Here is an 18,917-nt window from a genome sequence, read left to right as displayed (position 1 = left end):
CACTAAAACATAGTATGGCGACTGGTAGGATCGAACTCGCGACTCTGGGATCGGCCTCACTCTTCCCCTTTCTTCCCCCTTCCTTCCTGTCTTCCCCCCCCCAAGCAGACTATTGTTAACCGAAAGGTTGGTGGTTCGAGCCCACCCAGTGACGGTGAATGTTTTGCTTTTTTAACATTTCATTTGTAATCTACACTTTTAGCACAGGGAAAGAGCTGAAAGACGTGGAAACAAAGTCAATGAAGACTCTAAAATAGGCGATAAACTGATTGCCCTTAAAAAAAGCTAATGTACACAGCGCGGTACTTGTTGTTAAGTTGTTTGGCTTTGGGCTGGCAGAATAAATAAAACACATCAGAAAGTGTCATCTTACTTCAAATGTGTTTTATAGCTCACGCGTCCGGGATGTCTGTAGCCCGGCTAGCTCAGTCGGTAGAGCATGAGACTCTTAATCTCAGGGTCGTGGGTTCGAGCCCCACGTTGGGCGCGAAGTTTTTTTTTTGTGTGTGTAAATTCCTAGAAAAATCACATGGAAACAGAGATTTGAAAATAAGATTAAAAGATTTAAAAAGATCTCAGAGAATTATTTGTCAAGACCAGTTTGCGATCAACCAAACGACGTTACAACTTGTGGGTAATGTGGATGATTAATTTGAATGTACAATGGAAATCATTTAAAGCAATAGAATTCAACTAAACTATATGGAATAAAACATGTTTTATTACAGTGTGGAAAACAAATGCAGGTTTATGTAAATGACATTAAAAGTAAACAAGTAATTTAGAAAAATGAACAGAAATGAACACTCAATCTCAATGACATTCGTCTCATCTTTTAGAAATTGAATTATAGAAGTAATGGACTTTATTGTTTTATTGAGAGGCACCTGCACTGCAATTTCAAAAAGCATTAGAAATGTCAATGCACACGAAGCACCGCCAGGTGGCGCTTTCATACAACACTCCTGTAACTCACTCAAAGAAGAGCGGGGCTCCTGTTATAAACCTGGCCTAGGGCACTACTCATCAGCTGATTGGAGAGCTTAATAATGCAGTGTGTTGGTGCAGGTTACAGCTGCAGCTGTAAACATAAATGTTAAACCGGTAGTTAATAAGAGTGCCGTGAAGGTGGAAGACCAGGAGGCGTGTTCAGGCCACCATGTGATCGGAAATTACCCCTGCAGAGAGAGACAAAGTGCCAAAACAAGGGGAAGCGGAGAGTTTGAGCGGGTTCTTCGGGATTTAAGGAGCTGCTTTTATTCAGCAACACTTCCACGGACTCGCTGCTTCGCTTTGTTGTCTTTTCACCGCAGTCAAACCTAGCAAGCCACCTTAGTACGCTAAGGTAAGTTATGTTTTTCGACAGAAAGAGCCAAAAATAAATGTGCCTTTAGACGTCTGTTTTCCACGCAGCAACTTTTTTTAATGTAAAACTTAAGGCTTTTGTGAAAAGAATGAGTGTAAATGCTTTTATTAGCTAGCGCTAACTGAGAGTTAGTTTTCAGTGTTTTGCTGTGCAAGTTCTGAATGTTATTTTAAGCAGCTACGTGTTTGGCTGCTGTTTGTGTAGTAGTACACTGGTTATTCCTGTTGTGCACTGCAGGCTGCATTAATCCACACAGAGAGGGCTCATCCACAGTAATGCTATGATACAATATGTTGTTTTTGACTGACTATAGCTGGAGGGTAACTTCACTTTTATTAAGGGGGAACAAAAGGCTAAAATAACTCACATTTTAAATGGTCTTTTAAATGAGAACAACACATATAAATACTGTTACTACATGCTGGTAAAGTGTCTTTTGTTGTCAGTAGTTGTATTATTTTAGGGAGTTCCTGCCATTTCTGACTATTTAAAGCATGCAGCGCCTATTACAATCAGATACGTTTCTGTCCCTGCCACTGTTTACCTGTTTAAGTCATGACAGAGGATATTGCTTTCATACACAGTACCAGTCTCGGAGCAGGAAATGAGTACCTGTTGCTGCTCTCTGTGTCATCTTAAATTTTATTTACTGAACTCAGGCTCAGAGGTGGGGGAGGGCCGACATTTACAAATGCATGGTTTGGTTTCTGGATTTAACTATGGTCTTCATGCAAACAACACAAACTCAGTGCTCACTTTGTGCGAAGGCTACTGTCGTAAGTCTATATGTATATAGAGGCTAATGCGTGGGGAAAAAACCCGCAGCTATAACCTTTTTGATCTGAACATCAAATATATGAAATATAAGGTGCATGTTTTGCAAAATAGCACCAGTTATGATGAAGGCAGGCCGCAGTGGACTGGAACTAAAGTAGCATTTTAGCCAGGTTGTGTATAACTCACACACAGATAACTGTCAGCGATGGTTTGTTGTGGTGCAGAGCGTCCAGGTGCAGTGGCTCAAAAAGGTGCAAAGAAGAAGCTCTAACAGCCAATTTATCGTAAAAAGAAAGAAATAAAAAGTGTGTGGATATACACTTTATTAGAAACCTTTCAGATATTTCTACAATTGAGCCAAATTGCACAATAATAAGATAATTTTAGGCTCATTTATGTCTATATTACATGTGAATACTTTACTACAATGAAAATAAACTGATCCGCTATGTTTGGAGCATACAGGCATGATATGCTAGATTTACGGTTCCTTGCTAACCATGTTTCTTACTGTAACATCTTTGCAACAATATCAATAATTGCTTAATTTGTGTTTTAAGTAAAAGCAATTCCATCAATATGTGCTTTGTAATTCTTAAAGGTTTCCAAAGTAAACCTTTACCGATGTGACACTGATGACCTGAAGCATTTGATTTAACATCCGTATGATACTTTTAGGGGCGATATGGACTTTTTAATCACAATATTTGTGGTACCATAGTGATAATGATGAAAATGACGATAATTGGGTTTCTAGGTAACTGGCTGGCTGTGCCACAAACACAAATATTGCTCTTGAAAAACATTCAAATTAGAAGTAGGATTGTTCAGGATGCTCCTTAATAAGAGAAGTGTGATTTACATCATTAAGTTGCACAAAGTAACTGCACTTAATTGTATTTTTGAAATTACTGATATTTATTGATGCTGTCATGGAACATTGGAGAAAATAGTGACAATAACATTTTCAATACTATTGTCAAAAATACTTATAGTGATAAGAAAACTATCACGATAAATCATCAGTGACATGATAAATACCCTCCCCTAACTACTTTGATGCTTATTAGCTCCTACTTCTGCCCCCAATGTTTGAGGCATGCACATTTGAATCCCACCGGTGTTATTCTAATCATAGTGACACATTTAGGCGCTTAAAACGGCACTGATATATTTGCACTGCTTAAAGTGGATCATCCCCTGGATCCGCGACGCTCTCGGAGGATGCGACGCTGTAGATTTTCGTGCTCTGTCGTGTTCCTCACTCTGCAGGCTTTCTTCGCACCGTGCCTTGATCTTCCACCTTGGCTGACGTTAAAGAAGGAAGGACAAACCGCAAGTGATTCTTCTCGTCCCTGTTCTCACAGATGTCTGTGGTTCCTGCGAGAAAATATGTCAAGCCAGTCACTGAACTGTGCAATATTATCACATGGTCTGTCTGTTTTTTATTTGGCTGAACTTTTGTTAATTAGCCAGAGTAACTACATACTGTCGAAACTGAGATCTGGCATTATGATAAAATGAGAGAAACTTTTATCTCTGGGCTTTTTAAAGAGGATTTAGCAATACAAGTGCATATTTTAATAGGTTGGAATGTCACCAAACATAAAATTAATTGAAAGACTTTAATTCCCGAGTCCCAGAGTCAGGAAAATAGAGTGACGTGATATTTGCGTGCCATAAACGCAACCCAACAGTTGAAGGCATGGAAGCTAGGCTAAACATTCTGTTCAGTCTCTCACTGTCCCTAAAAAACACCTACTGCACTTAATCACAGTTGTCTTTACTAAAGGTGTTATTGTGATGGAGTTGGTCTTGTGACGCAACCGGTGACTTCACCACCTAGCCAATCAGTGACCGTCAGGCTAATGACGTGTCATCAGCCAAAATTGCCAGACTTGGAACCCCAACAACACAGATGACGCTAAGGCAGCTATCAAAACAACATCAGCTTTCACTAGACCTCAACAGAACCTCTATGCCGTGTCGCACTGATGTAGTAATTCAGTCGAAAGGAGCCACCAAAAAAGTGTTATGTGCATCGTACTTGTTCTGGTCTAACATTCAAATGTTCAGAGAAACTGACTTTTGAATTCTCATTAGCTGTAAGCAATTGTCATCAAAGTGAACTGAAATTGATTGCCATGTGAATAGTGAATCTCATGAGGTTGACTCTATGAACGTAATTACTGATGTGAACTTACTCTCAATGATAATCTGACTGAGATGCCTATGAATGGTAAACCGTGCTGAAAACGCCCCTGTGCAGGTTTGATCTTATACATAAACCGCTAACCTAAATTCAGTGCCTTTAAAACTTGGCAACAACTTGTGAGCTTTTCATAAAGCATCGGTTGGCATATTTTGCAACTAATAGCATTAGTCGTTGGCCTCGGTCGACTTCAGAACTATGGGGCATATTTTGCTGTTTCTTGTTTCCTTTTTTTGTTCCCTGTTTAAAGCTCACTTTATCCCCTGCAGTTGCCTTCTTCTAAAAATGGTTAGGAGGTTTTGTTACAATGTCACCAGATTAATTTAGACTCGGAATGCATTCATCTGGCTTTTAATAACAGGTCAGCTCACCCTGTAGGAGAAACGTGTCAAGCGTGCCTTGGTAAATGTTGCACAACAACAGCTCTTCTGTTCTCCCTTCTACCAGCTCTGTATTTATGTTTCCCTTCCGTTTTATATTTTGCTTTTAGCTTTTTGAAGGTCTGCAGTGTGTATATCTTTCAGAACATAAGATGTTATAGCCATTCTCCGTCTGCACGAAGCCCACCAACTGCGGCGTCAGCTCCTACGCAGCTAAGCCTCTTAGACGGTTTTGTTGTTTTCCTTTAATTGAAGCCTCTGTCGGGAGGCCGCGGTACTCTGGGCTCCACTCGCATGACCCCGCTGATCTCTCTCCTGAACTTCTTGTAAATATCGAGTTGTGCCAAAAACCCTTGCATCCTCTTTTTAATCCCTCATGTTCGCCAGTTACCTTTTCCCTTCTCTTTTAGCACATATCGGCTGATCTAATGATTTCCACCTGTTCCCAGCTTAACGACGCTCCTCTGTTTGTTTTGCCCGAAGCTTCTCTCTCTCATTGCGTCCTAACCTGGTTTTGCAGGGTTGTTCTGAGGTCAGACTGCTGAAATGACAAAGCTGTGACAGTGGACATCCAAGAGTCTTCCTGCTGGCCCAAATCGAGTGACATGGCTGCTGCAAAGAAGAGTGAGTTTCTGTTATTTTATTTACTCTTCTCAAATAGAATCCATCAGCGTTTCCTGGTTGAAGGTTGCTGTACAAGTTCACTCGCACAAACCAGAAAAACCTTTATAATTTGTAGAAGAGCCTGACATTAAATCAGATTAAACTTTTTTCCTCTTTTAAGTGAGTTGGTATTTAATTACTAATGCCAGAATAAGTGAAACATTTTCAGATTTTTCTTCAAAGATAAAAGTTTTCAGATTTTTTAGTAGCATTATATTTAAAACTGTGTGACATTGGTTAAAAAAAACAACAAGTTGGATAATTTCCCACAAGCTTTTCATAATAGTTTGTTGGTGTTTTGGCCTATTCATACTCGCTGGTTAGCGGTTATGCTTTTTGTCCATTAGGAAGTCCCATTTGTATGCAAGCTTTAACTTCCAGGTTGATGCCTTGACATGTTGCTTCAATATTTTCACAATGTCTTTCATCAGGAAGCCTTCACTTGTGTACAGTGCACCAGTCCCTCCTTCTTCAAAGTCAGTGTCACGACTTTGTCGCTGCGTACGTTTGTAAACTGTAATCTTGATTTTTATGTTGCTTTTGAAGTAATGGTTTCTTCCTCTCTGACTGGCATTTTAACTCTTGATGATGCAGCACTGAGGAGCTACAGCAGCTCCACTGCCCACCTGTTCTTGTGCCGCCCTGGGCATCTGCCCATATTGCCTTTATCAAAAACCGCCACTGATGGCCAACCATTGTCTTTCTGATAACTCTGCCTATTTTTCATGATGTCACTCAAGGAAGCATTATGCTCTGGGTGTCTACCTTAAAATACACCCACAAGTGCAGCTTCATTTTGTTCAAATGTTGCAAATTAACCCATCAGAAGCTTACAAAACCCTGACTGCTAAAACGCTTAGTAAATATTTGACTTAAAAAAGAAAATCTGAAACAAATTCTTCTCCTAATTATTCTGGCATATGTTTAGTTATCCTAAAACAACCTAAAACTGGAAACGTAGTGAGATTTATTATAGCATATATATGCATAGACCGGGCTGAAAATGTGCATTTAATGTGTCTTTAAGATGTTCTTAAAAAGAAAAATCAATCATGCTGCAACAACAACACAAAAAAAAACTGCATACCTGAGTGGCAAACCACAACGTGCAACTGCAAGCTCAGTTTTCTTTCTAGCAAAAGTCAAACACTGTATATGTGAATGTACTACAAGAAATCACTTCACTGTTGAAAGCATCATTTTATCATTAACATCTAAGCTTTTTACTCAGATGGGTTGAAACGGCTATTTTTGATCGTTTTTAGAGTCGCTTTGTTCAGTATTTTCTCCCACATAAGACGTTTCACTGATAAAGCTGGTGGTGGTATTCATGTAATAAGCTCTTAATTACAACGTATTGCAACCGAGAACACCAGATTAAGCTTTTCATCACTCTGGTGGCGCTGGTGAGAAGGAAAATTAATTGAGACAGTTTACAGCCGATTTTTGTCAGAGGAAGCAGGTATATTCTCACTTAATCATAGTAATGAGAGACAAAAAAGATCAATGACTGACCAGGTTCATGTTACAGCCTGATTAGGCCTTCAAGTTGCAGCAGCTTCACACAAACCGCAATGACAAACACCAACTAGTGTGAGAGGATTCTGACTGCAGAAAGTGAACTTCTCAAGTCTCTTAAAGAAGTGGATTTCAGGAAGGTTGTAACGGCCACGAAAAAAGACTGGTGTCAAAATGAGGGAAAATGAAATGGAAACTCTGGCGAACTAGTTTGAAAATCACCTCAAAGGACTAGAAGACCATTTTTTTAGTTGGTTAGTTAGTTGGTGTAAGTCACTAAATTCATGACCAAAACAACATGGTCACTTGAGAAAACACAAAGACTCCCCTTGTTTTGATTTGAATTATTTTAAACAGTTTAGTTATTGATGTTACAGATGAGTCAAAAGCAGATTTAATGCATATTTTCTTGGCCTGAGCCTGCGTAGAGTAAGCCAGAAAGGTAAAAGATTCAGATGAGTGGAAACAGATACGCTGTGTGTCAGGGAGATTAGAGAGGCACCATAAGCAGATATACAACAGATTAGACTGATATGAGCCAGCTGACTATAGCTTTATGTTTATCTGTGTTACTATCTATGTGGCTATTGATTTGCTGCACAGATAGCTGGAGGCCAGTGCATTTCACCGTTCTTCATATCTTGTAAACTTATTGGATTATATGATCTGACTGAGTATCTGAATCCTCACCTGATTGACTCTCTGGATGTCTGATCTGACTGTGAGATCCTTTTTTTCTAGGAACCGCATATGAAAAAAGACCCAGTATATCTATTATTACCAAATCGCTAAAAGTCGTGCACGGGTCCTGTTTTTAAAGCCACGCCATCCAACACGACTGGACTCAGTGTAAGTGGGAAAATTTGGCTGTGCAACCTGAATCTTGTCCAGCGTCATTGCCACAACAGAATATATCCTGGCTAAAATATCAGAGAATATCTTCCTTTTGAATAAAACTCAAAGGTAGAAAGAAGATTTTTCTAAGTAAAAACACATAAATAACAAATCAAACAATGGTAATTTCATTTAACTTTCACTTTCAATTAAATAAATAGTGAATAGCAGACCTGGCATAGTTTTTGGCACATATGTTATGGATTTATGTTTTTATTTTTATGTATTTTGCAGTTTTTCTGATCCAGTGTGAATCAGAAATTACATCCCGGAGCTAAAAATATCTACTCAATATTACAGTTAACTTACTTTACTGATTATTTTAAATTAAGTATACTTTATTAAGAATGTTATTAAGTTAACTTCAGTTATTTTTGTACTTAAGCTGGTCTCAAGTGCAACTCATTCTAGTCTTAAAAAGGCCTTTTAAAAAACCTTAAACTTAACTTACGGCTACTTGTAAAACCCCTGGTTAGCTGTTATGCTGTTATATCATAAAGTTCTTGAGTGTATCTGTTATGGCAGAAGAAACTTTTGAAATAGGAGTCACTCCTTTGTGAGAGGGAACCTGTTTTGTGCTTCCATTTGGGTCTCAACTGCTTCTAAAAACACCCGAACCGTTAAAAAAAAAAAAAAAAAACACCTTTTGGCAATGAATTCATTTTTTTGGTGTCTGGAAAATGAGCCATTTTGACTTCCTGACTGTTAAGTCACATTCAACTGGCACCGCCCTGTTACCTTGCAATCTAGGTAACAGGCTGGATTTACTGCTGTAAATCCAATGTACAATGGCTGCTGGAAAAGACAGGTGTTTTGTTGTTGGCTTACAATCCAGAAACCAGTGGCTGCTTTCTTGTTAGTTATGCAGGAGGTTCCATTTCTGCTATTCAGACATGTACAGTTGTATAATTGTGCATTTGTTTGCAGCCATTTTCATGTGCGAGTGTAAACGTTGATTTGGGGGGCGTGGCCAGCAGCGTCTTTATATGGATTTAAAGTGATAAGAGCCCTTAAAACAGCTCAAAAGGAAAAAAGTTCTTCCTAGGAAGAACTGAGCAGACTAGCACTTCATTATTGAAGAATGATTTTTTTAAGGAAGCATAAAAAAACCACCTTTAGTAAAACAGAAAGCACAGTTCATCAGGAAAGACTTCATAACTTATCATTTACCAAAGTAACTTACACAGCTGTCATGAATAAAATGAAACTTGTGATAGAGAGATAAATGTCTCTTTAATACCAGTAAACAGATCAGCTGCACCCATCAACATGGTGGCTGGTTACCAAAGTAAACCTAATGGTTTAGGCTTTACATAGTTGACATGACTTTATGCTGCTTCTTGGTTTTGTTGGTGTGGATATTAAATATGGGATAGTATCTCATTAAATTTTCTTAAACTGAAAGAAATCCTCTTTTTACACACTCTCACCTTTGGTCAAAATGGGATTATTTCAGCCTGACCGCTTTCCACTACAAAAACCTGAAGTATAAAGATTATCGTTTGTCAAACGTGTAATTATGTTGTCATGGAGCTCTGTTGTGAGTCTCTCTGGGCTTTATTCAAACAACCCTTCATCAGGAGGGTTGGCTTTACATGAAAGAAGAAGTATATATATATATATATATATATATATATATATATATATATATATATATATATATATATATACACTGCTAAAAAAAATAAAGGGAACACTCAAATAACACATCCTAGATCTGAATGAAAGAAATATTCTCATTGAATACTTTGTTCTGTACAAAGTTGAATGTGCTGACAACAAAATCACACAAAAATCATCAATGGAAATGAAATTTATTAACCAATGGAGGCCTGGATTTGGAGCCACACACAAAATTAAAGTGAAATAACACTACACGCCGATCCAACTTTAATGTAATGTCCTTAAAACAAGTCAAAATGAGGCTCAGTATTGTGTGTGGCCTCCACGTGCCTGTATGACCTCCCTACAACGCCACTTGTGTGGGTTGTGGAGTCGTCTCATGCTACCACGAGTGTGAAAGCTCCACCAACATTCAAAACTGACCAAAACATCAGCCAGACAGCATAGGTACTGAGAAGTGGTCTGTGGTCCCAACTGCAGAACCACTCCTTTATTGAGTGTGTCTTGCTAATTGCCAATAATTTCCACCTGTTGTCTATTCCATTTGCACAACAGCAGGTGAAATTGATTGTCAATCAGTGTTGCTTCCTAAGTGGACAGTTTGATTACACAGAAGTTTGATTTACTTGGAGTTATATTGTGTTGTTTAAGTGTTCCCTTTATTTTTTTGAGCAATGTATATATATATATATATATATATATATATATATATATATATATATATATATATATGTATAGAACACAGTTACAATGTGATATTTTTCTTCTCTTAAGAAGGTAATTATATTTTTTATGTATGCCAATACTCTGTTATTGCTTGGTTATTTGATCTGGCTTATTTAGGCTCATATGTCCAGAGTTTTGTGTATTGTGCTGCTGCTGTGTTTAGTGTTTCTCCCTGTTTCCAGTTTTTCTTTTTTTTTCTTTTCTTTACGGTTTCACACACCACCAAGAATTTCTTAAAGGAAATGGATTTTCCAGGAAATAGTTTGGGTGGTTCAGGAAAAAGATGTTTGTCCTGTAAACAAAACCAGACAAGATTGAGACCGGGTCAACATGTTAGGTGTCTCTTTCTTCTGGACTCCCCCCCCCCCTCAAGCAGTGCAAATTCAACAATCTAAACAATGTTCAAACTTTAAACACAGACTGTTGCTTAAGCGCTGTACCAATATCTATCAGGTGTTCATTATGCATGGATTTGATTTTGTTTTAAATGTGGATCAACTGAGTATGGCTAGAGTCTTTATTAAAATCCTAATATGTTTTGGATTTAAATGACAGCGGAGCGTCAGATAAGAAAACTCATTTTGAGCCTGACCTCCTTTGACTTTTGTCATCCTTTACTCTGGATTTGGTAGAGCCTAAGGAGATTGCCCTGTCTCCGATCTCTGGAGTCATAAATTACATTTGAAGTCGGTTTGCATTTGGATTGTTTTGCTCCAGGACCTCCAGTAAGGCCATGTTGTTGATAGCATAACATTGCATAATTGCATAATATTTGCAATACAAAGCGTCAGACATTAGAAAAGCACTTCTTGATTTAACACGAGCTCCTGCACATATGGAACATGACGTAACTCCAAACTCATCATAGTGACCCAGTTTGCAGAGAGCAAGGGTTTCTAATCTCTAATATGAGTTGGAATAAAAGTTTAATAGAGCAGGAACCACATTTTAGAGAAACTTGTGTACTTTATATAACACATCTGCCTCTGTCACCATGTGTATATTTATATTATGTTTGTGTTTACATTGTACTCTGAGAAGGATTACTTTAATTCAAAGATGCCGAACTCCAGTCGTTGAGCGCTACCATCCTGCAATGTATAGATGCATCTCTAAGCAGAATATTTAAAAGATGTGTTTATGTGTACAGTGCAGCTAATATAACTAGAACTGTGGTTTCTTGTTCCAGCATCACAATAATTCATTTCAAAGCTGAAAGGAAGCCCAAACTCACCGATTCTCTGGCAATGTCGTACAAAACAAATCTCTAATTATTTGCAGAATAAACCAACAATAACTAAAATAGTGGAGACAAAATGGTATCTTGCAACATAAGACAAAGACAAGCAGACGCCGTTGGACATATTTAGTATCAAAATCAAAGAGCAACAACCCTGATTTCTGTGGGAAGACACGCTACAAATTCATATCAAGAACTTATTCACCATGACAACATGATACTAATAGGCTACTTCATAAACAATACAGAAGTTGATGTATTGCTTTTTTGTACTGTTTGTGCTGCTACTGTAAATGTTTTTCACTGTCAGTTTGTGGGAGAGAGCTCTGCTGTTGTCAGGCATGAAACCCTTGAGGTAGCCTTTTAGCCAAATGGTGTTTTCTCTGAAGATTTCTAGTTTCTCAGCAGATGGAGTTAATTTGGAGTCCAGGGCAGGAGAACAGATCGACATTATGGAGTAGCAATGAACTTCTAAAACAAACGAGTTCAGTTCTGTGACTGAAATTAGTTTTTTTGGCGGGGTTTGCATGTGGATTTGTGGTTGTAGTTGATGAGTATGGCGGATGTCAGGTACCCTGATGGATATTAATTTAGACATTGAACTGTTTGACGAATAAACATTGTGGGCTCTTCATTGGATTCATGAAGGGAGACAGGTGGCGGCTGCTCAGCGTCTCTTTTCGTTGAACATTCGGCAGCAGATAACCCTTCTTTCCTTTTATTTTTCAGGGTGTGCAAAGGTGGGAGGCGTCCGCTTCCCTGAGGAACTTCCCTCAGTTGGAGCAACGTCCCACGTTCATTTTGACGAAAAGCTGCATGACTCTGTTGTCATGGTGACCATGGAAGAAGACGGCAACTTCATGGTCAAGGTGGGGCAAAAAAAAATTTATTATTACAATAATAAATGCTGGTTTCCGCTCTTATTATTAATGTTTTACACAAAGATATATTCACACACGGCATTATGAAAGATAAAGATAGACATACTGAAGATATAAAAGCTTGAATTGAACGAAACCCTGCTTTTATACGCACAAGTACCTAGTTGCAAGTGTTGATTGAATTACAATAAATGCAACATCCAGACAGTTTGTGGTGAATATTACATGAAGAGAGAAACTCACTTAGACAACATCAGCCACATTCAAGATGTGTGAAATTGAAAGGAAATATTTTAAAACATGAAGATGTATTTAACCCGTTTGAACCCAGAAGTGGAAATAAAACAACACTGAAGTGGAAGCTCATCAAGCTAGCAATGCTAAGAATTCCCTACAGCTCATAAAAGGCAAACCTAATTAAAAAAAATACTTCAATCATTATCGCAAAGGATCTGTGACCTTCGGAGTCGCTGAGGATCAGGGCTTTGGTGCTATGAAGCGCTCTTTAGATACAACGTCTAGCTAGCGCGTGGTCTGCTCCAAAACAGAGCAGTGCAGGAGAGTCTGACATGCCTGGTGGGGAAACGGCTGAAGAAGGATTTGGTCTTTGTTAAAAATAATTTCTAAAGGCTTTATGCCGAAATAAAGAGAGCAACTTTCCTTTTACTTTACATACAGTAAGATAACCATTCAGCTAAACAACCTGTGAAAGCCCAGGTGGTAATGTGAAAGCTTTGTAAGCTCTGTTAGGTTAATTCAGATGTTAAGGATATGTACTTAAGATTCTGCATTAAAGGCAAGTTAGGGGAAAAAAACCCTCAACAAGTCAGTTTCTCATGATTCTTGCATTTAATAAATAGATAAAGTGTTTGTAATCCAGCTGACATAAACCTGAAAAAATGTATTTCAGGCTTGTTTAAAGCCAGACAGGGAGAGGGGAAGTGATGTGTCACCAAGGTTTCCCCCAGAAAACTTGCTAAGCCTGGTGGTTGTGGCATTCATCCTGCGGCCCGCCGTGTTTTTGAGTTAAAAAATGTTTAAAGTTGACAGGAAATTTGAAAATATCACTTGATAATTATGTGTTATTGAAGGATTGAAAACACCAACCTTATAAAGTCTTAGAAAATGCAAACATTTTAAAAAGACTTAAAAAACAGATGGGGGTTTGTACCCCCACCAATGCTTTGCTTGGTGGGGCCACAAGTATAGCCTGGCGGCTTATAATACAATGGGGGAAACCCTGTGTCACTTTTGTTGCCTCAGATTGATGCCAGTCAGATTTTATGATGTTTGAGAAATTTTTCAGGATTGGCAAAATTGTGTGGTTTTCCAGATGTTTACAAAGAGTAGACTAAAAATGTTGTACCTCACTGGGATTAACTCAAGTAATTCTCTCATTCTGTACTTTGTTGACATCACAATAAGTGAAAGCACACAGTAGTGCCATGAAGACTGTTTGCAAAGGTAAATAAATGCCGTGATTAGTGTGGTTAAACCGTTTTCCGGAGCTGAGATACTTCACTGAAGCTCCTATTAAAACATAGGAAGACAAAAGCGTTGGCTGGACATTTTTAGTGACATTATGACTGGGCGTGTTTTCAGTCTGTAGAAACCCCAAACTAAATATATATGTCCCTGAATGACATGCTTTCTAAATCTGGATGTGATATTTAGAGATAATGCTTTGATTCAATGTGCCAATTCCCCTTAGTTTCCGTGAAAATGGATTGGTCTTATCTGCGAAATCTCCAGGAAAAGATTAAACTCTTCTTACCACCATTAATCTCATCTGTCGGCTATAAAGGCTTACAACAATGATATTAGACGTCTCTGATGTCATGCCCTAAACCCTCCTGGTGCTTGAGTTAACCAAATGATGGTGCCAAAAGGATCCAAAGCGGAGAGATTGATACAACATTTTGTTCTAAAAGCAGTTGTCATTTGTTTGTTGTTAAACCATTATTGAGGTTTTATTCACTACTCCTTTGAATAAAGTATAAATCTGTTTGATACAGTAAAAATCATTAATTTAGCTGTAAGACTTGTTTTACTGTAGAATGTCAAAGCAAAGTTATGAGTTATAATGGCCCAATCAAAGACACACCTAAAAATGTATGTTTACAGACACTCTTTGTCTAATCTCACTGAGCTTGAGCTATTTTAAAGTAAAGTTTTCAGTCTTCAAATGTCCAAAGTTGGTTGAGACTTTGCATCTGTAAAAATGGTTTTATAAAGTACTGGCTCAGCTGTGCTGAACACAAATACACCTCACACTTTTGAGAGTTTTGTTATATGAAAACCATGTATCATTTTTCTTCAACTTCATAATACTTTGTGCTGGTCTATAAAATGAATCTCTACTCTGTGGGTGTGGGTATATTCTCAGGGAGTTTCTGCTTCTTCCAGTACGCAATACCATTCACGTTGAGTCAGAGTGCACCAAACTAATGACACACTGAGGTTTATTCAATTACTTTTGAGTGCTGGGTTAGTTACCAAAAAATTTTGGGATTATTCACAGTAAATTTTTATCAGATCCCAAGACTTTTCATCTAGTCTGAACTGTAATTTAAAGTTGGCCAAGTAACATTACCTTGTCCTCCCTTTGTAAAGCCGAGGTCTTTCTATTTCACATCAAATGCACCTTAACAAATATTGTCCTGTTATTTTCTATGAAATGACGCATAGTGGTGGCATCTGGTGGACCAATGGTGCTCCAATGCAGCTATCCTTTTCAAACCTGTACAATTCAGGAGCATCGAGGCTACTGAATAAAACATCAACAGAAATACCATGACATCCCAGCTCCCTTAGCTTCTGTGTTTATAGTTCTTCTATTGTATTATAGCTACGTTTGATGTGGGAAGTCCCTTCAAAATGGAGAAATTCATTTTTGAATTATATATATATATATATTGCCTACAATCCCATTATTTTAAGGGAAATGGCAAAAAGGTGTTGCTTTCTGAACTATTTCTCACTAAACTGGCTCGTCTAGTGAGAAAGGTAGTATAATGGACGGCATACAGAAATTATGCCAAGCTTATGTTTTGATGTTGTGTAAAATATTTACATTATCATCATAGAGTTTGGAAACTTCCTTTTGGTGCGGCAAGTAGGGGTGGGCGATATGGACTTGAAGTTTTATCACAATGTTTTGTGGTGCTATTATCATTAAAGCTCTCATCATTAAAGTGATGAGAGCTTCAATCGTCACTTCTTTTTTAGGTAACTCTATGGCTGTGAATGCATGGCACAGCCACCATAGGCCCACAAGCAAATATTCTGTTGCAAAAATATTCCCCTTTTTTTATTCAGTTCTTTAGGACACCAGTCATATAATAAAGTAATTTGTGTCACTGAACTGCACAAAGTAACTGCATTTAATCGTCTTTTCAAATGTATCGATAACTATGGATATTCTGATCAGTGACGATGCTAAATTAAAATTCTTATCACGGCAACTGATAATCAGTGCAATAATTGCCCACCCTTAGTTCTAAGTAATTTATTTGTTTTGTTTTAGGCTACAACACTCTGACATAACGGACAACTGAATCTGGTTAAAATCCACAGATTGGTTCTTACACGTCCAGTGTGTGTGTTGAAGCCGTCATTTCATGATGCCTTGTCCTTTAGGTCATATCCTTTTCGGGTCTGGACAAGTTAAATAAGTGACATTTGGCAGACATCCTGAAGTGAGAAGATTCATATTGTGGGCCATATCACTGCTTGGTGAATGTTTACGTTTCTGATGTTACCGAGCTGCTTGTTTGGCTGTCAACTCTGCAAGCAGTTCCCAGCAGCCTGAGGGAAGTGTCTGGAAAAGACAGGCACACTGATCGCTCGATGCCTTTTACAAGCCATTAATTTGTGTGTGCTTAAGTGGTTGGCACATAAAATGAAGTGCATTTCATGTAGTGGGCAGTTTGAGTGACTTTAAAAAGTTTTGCTGCCTGCATTTAACGAACGTCCTAAAGTACTCTCCAGGGAGCAGAGTAGGCTTGGGTGAAAAGGACTTAGAAATTTATCACGATATATTGGGGTGCTATTGTGATAATGATAATGGGAAAACTATTATGTTTTCTTTTTAGGGAAGTGTATGACTGAGTTTTCATGGCACGACATTCATAGCGCCACAAACACCTGCACACAGTGGCTACATTTCAACACATTTTCAAGTTGGCTGATATCTAGTGATGCTTTTGTGGAACAAACAGGGGAGGAAATAGTCAAAAAAATAACATTTTTAATAATGTCAGTTTTTCCTAACATTAAGTGAAATTTATTGAGACGACAGATCAAAATTCTTATCCTAAAAAATTTTCACAATAAATGACAAACGATGTGATAAATGCCCATAACTAATGCAGAATGACATGTTTATACTTTCTCCTTTTCTGCCATTTTCACAACAAGTTTAAATATATCGTTATCAAATATCACTTGCAGTTGTCTGAATTTAAGAACACATTTAGATCTGTCTATTTAGCTCAGTGCTCCATAAATGGACCAGTTTTTAAGGTTTACCTTATGACGATACTGAACCTCGTTGTTTTTCTTTGCCTCATTTGCTGCCTGAAGAACAGCAAAATGATGAAGACGAGTTCTTTCAAGTCACTCAAAGTTCCTCACTGTGCTGTAACTGAGCCTTTGCAAGTGTTAACACTGATTCACAAGCAGACAAAGGTGTTTGCTTGAAAACTGCGTTTGTGTGTGTGTGTGCGTTGGGGTGTGCGTGTGTGCGTGTGTGTGCGTTGGGGTGTGTGTGTGTGTGTGTGTGTGTGTATGTGTGTGTGTGTGTGTGTGTGTGTGTGTGTGAACTGTAATCTTGGCTGTGACCCTAACAGTTACAAACTGGCCTGTTTATGTATCCACGTTCCTTCTCAAAGCTCCTCAAACATGCTCGAGAGTGGGCACGGAGCGCCGCCAGGCCAGCATCGTAGCTCGCCGCTGAGATGGGAGGAGGGTTGCTATAGTGACAGCCAGCAAGGGGGGGCCTGGTTGCTGATCTCTGTACGCGGACCAAAGATGTGGTGGGAGTATGTGGGACGGTAATGGCATGCATAAAACAGCTGTAAAAATGTCAGATACTATAAAACATGAACAGCTCCGTCTCTTCATGTCACGACTCTGGAACAAACCACAGATCATTTCTCTGAGTGTAGCCACTGTTTCTGATTACAGAGGCGGAGATGGTAATGAGAGATTGGCTGAAGAAGTGTTGCTCAGAAGCCATGCATTATTAAATCTCCAATGCTTGCTCCACTAAGGAGTAATTTTGAGATGCTTCTTTTAAAGAATGTTAGCTCTTCACAGACGGCTTTTATGTTTCCCTGCGGAGACCATCAAGAAACAAGAATCAAAGTCCTGTGTTATGAGGTGGTATCAGTTACTAAGAGGTTCTCGGAGGGCCATGTCTTACAGAACTGAGCTAAAATAAGAGAGCCGATCTAAGAAACAAAAGTGCACTGCGTCAACCAATGAGGAAGCAGATGGTCGTATTGATTGATAACCAGACACTACATGTGCTTTTTTCTTTTCGTCCAATTTCTAGTCTCCGGTTTTTATGAAGCTCTGACTTGCATATTTTGATCAGTTCTAATTTCTCCTAACCCTTTAGTGCCTGAATTTATTTACAAATAGATTTGTTTAAAATAGGTATTTTCTTTGAAAAATATTTTTCAGATTGAAGATGAATTAAAGCTGCAAGCAGCCTCGGGCGGCCCTCGCAGCAAGCGCCGCTCCGGCCTATTGGCCACCGCGGGGGTTCCAGCCACCGCAGAAGCTCTCGCGCGGTTTCCAGAGCCGCAGCCCGCTCCCCACCGCGGAAGCTCCGCCGCAGTTTCCAGCACCGCCGCCCGCCAGCCGCCGCAGAAGCTGTCGCGCATTTTCCACGCCCGTCCACCGGGCGACAGGCATGAATGCGTTCGGCGGCGCTCCCCGACGACTGTCGAAAAATCTGGTGCAGATCGGTCGATGCGTCGAGGAGATACGGCCGATGTATTAACTTAGGGGGCGCAGTGGAGCCAAATTACATTTCAACCTCGTTGGGCTCTTTAGAGGTGAACAAAGGTCATACATATCCAGTTTGGCGCCAATCGGATGATCTATGCGTGAATAAGAGCCAAACGTATGCATATGGCGAGGGACTGATATTCGCCATTTGGCCACGCCTACACGGTTCAGCCAGCAGCAAGCATTGACAGAGTTTATCATCCGAATCATCTTGATTAGGTCAAAAGAGCCATAAACAGAGCTTTCCAAGGAAAAAAACGGCACTTCCGGTTCCGAGGGGGCGGGGCTTAGATGACGTCATAATGTGATGACGTAGGATTGACGGGCAAGCCTCCAGGATCACTCAGGCCAAGTTTGATGCAGCTCGGTCAAAATATGTGGAATGTAGAGGCAAACGTATACGAACGGCGTTGCCGCCATTGAAAACTCTTGGCACTTTAAAGCAAGCGAGACCAACTTCCTATCTGTCATCCAACACAGAATCACCTTGATTAGGTCAAGAGAGCCATAGATGAAAGTTTCCAAGGAAAAAAATAGCACTTCCTGTTCTGAGGGGGCGGGGCTTAGATGACGTCATAATCTGATGACATAGAATTTTCAGGTATCACACCAGCATCAC

At 39.2% G+C, this 18,917-nt stretch overlaps 1 protein-coding gene and 1 non-coding gene across 3 annotated transcripts in view; both read left to right on the top strand.

Annotated features, from left to right (window-relative positions):
• Positions 1-18,917, top strand: part of c14h20orf27 (chromosome 14 C20orf27 homolog) — a 45,990-nt gene that overhangs the window by 5,350 nt on the left and 21,723 nt on the right. Inside the window, exons 1-3 of one of the 2 annotated variants that reach the window (XM_023346277.1) lie at positions 1,037-1,345; positions 5,256-5,359; positions 12,129-12,268. In XM_023346277.1, the coding sequence (XP_023202045.1) occupies positions 5,341-5,359; positions 12,129-12,268 (159 nt within the window). In that variant the 5' untranslated portion in view covers positions 1,037-1,345; positions 5,256-5,340. Of the gene's footprint in view, positions 1-1,036; positions 1,346-5,255; positions 5,360-12,128; positions 12,269-18,917 lie in introns of those variants that run through there. The other variant, XM_023346278.1, reaches the window with a different exon arrangement.
• trnak-cuu lies at positions 415-487 on the top strand. The gene has a single exon. It is a non-coding gene; the product is annotated as a tRNA-Lys (tRNA).

The sequence above is a fragment of the Xiphophorus maculatus genome, chromosome 14 (genome assembly GCF_002775205.1).
Source record: "Xiphophorus maculatus strain JP 163 A chromosome 14, X_maculatus-5.0-male, whole genome shotgun sequence".
Classification (NCBI taxonomy): Eukaryota; Metazoa; Chordata; class Actinopteri; order Cyprinodontiformes; family Poeciliidae; genus Xiphophorus; species Xiphophorus maculatus.
The sequence above is the reverse complement of the archived record's forward strand: the minus strand, read 5'-3'. Positions and strand labels throughout refer to the sequence as shown.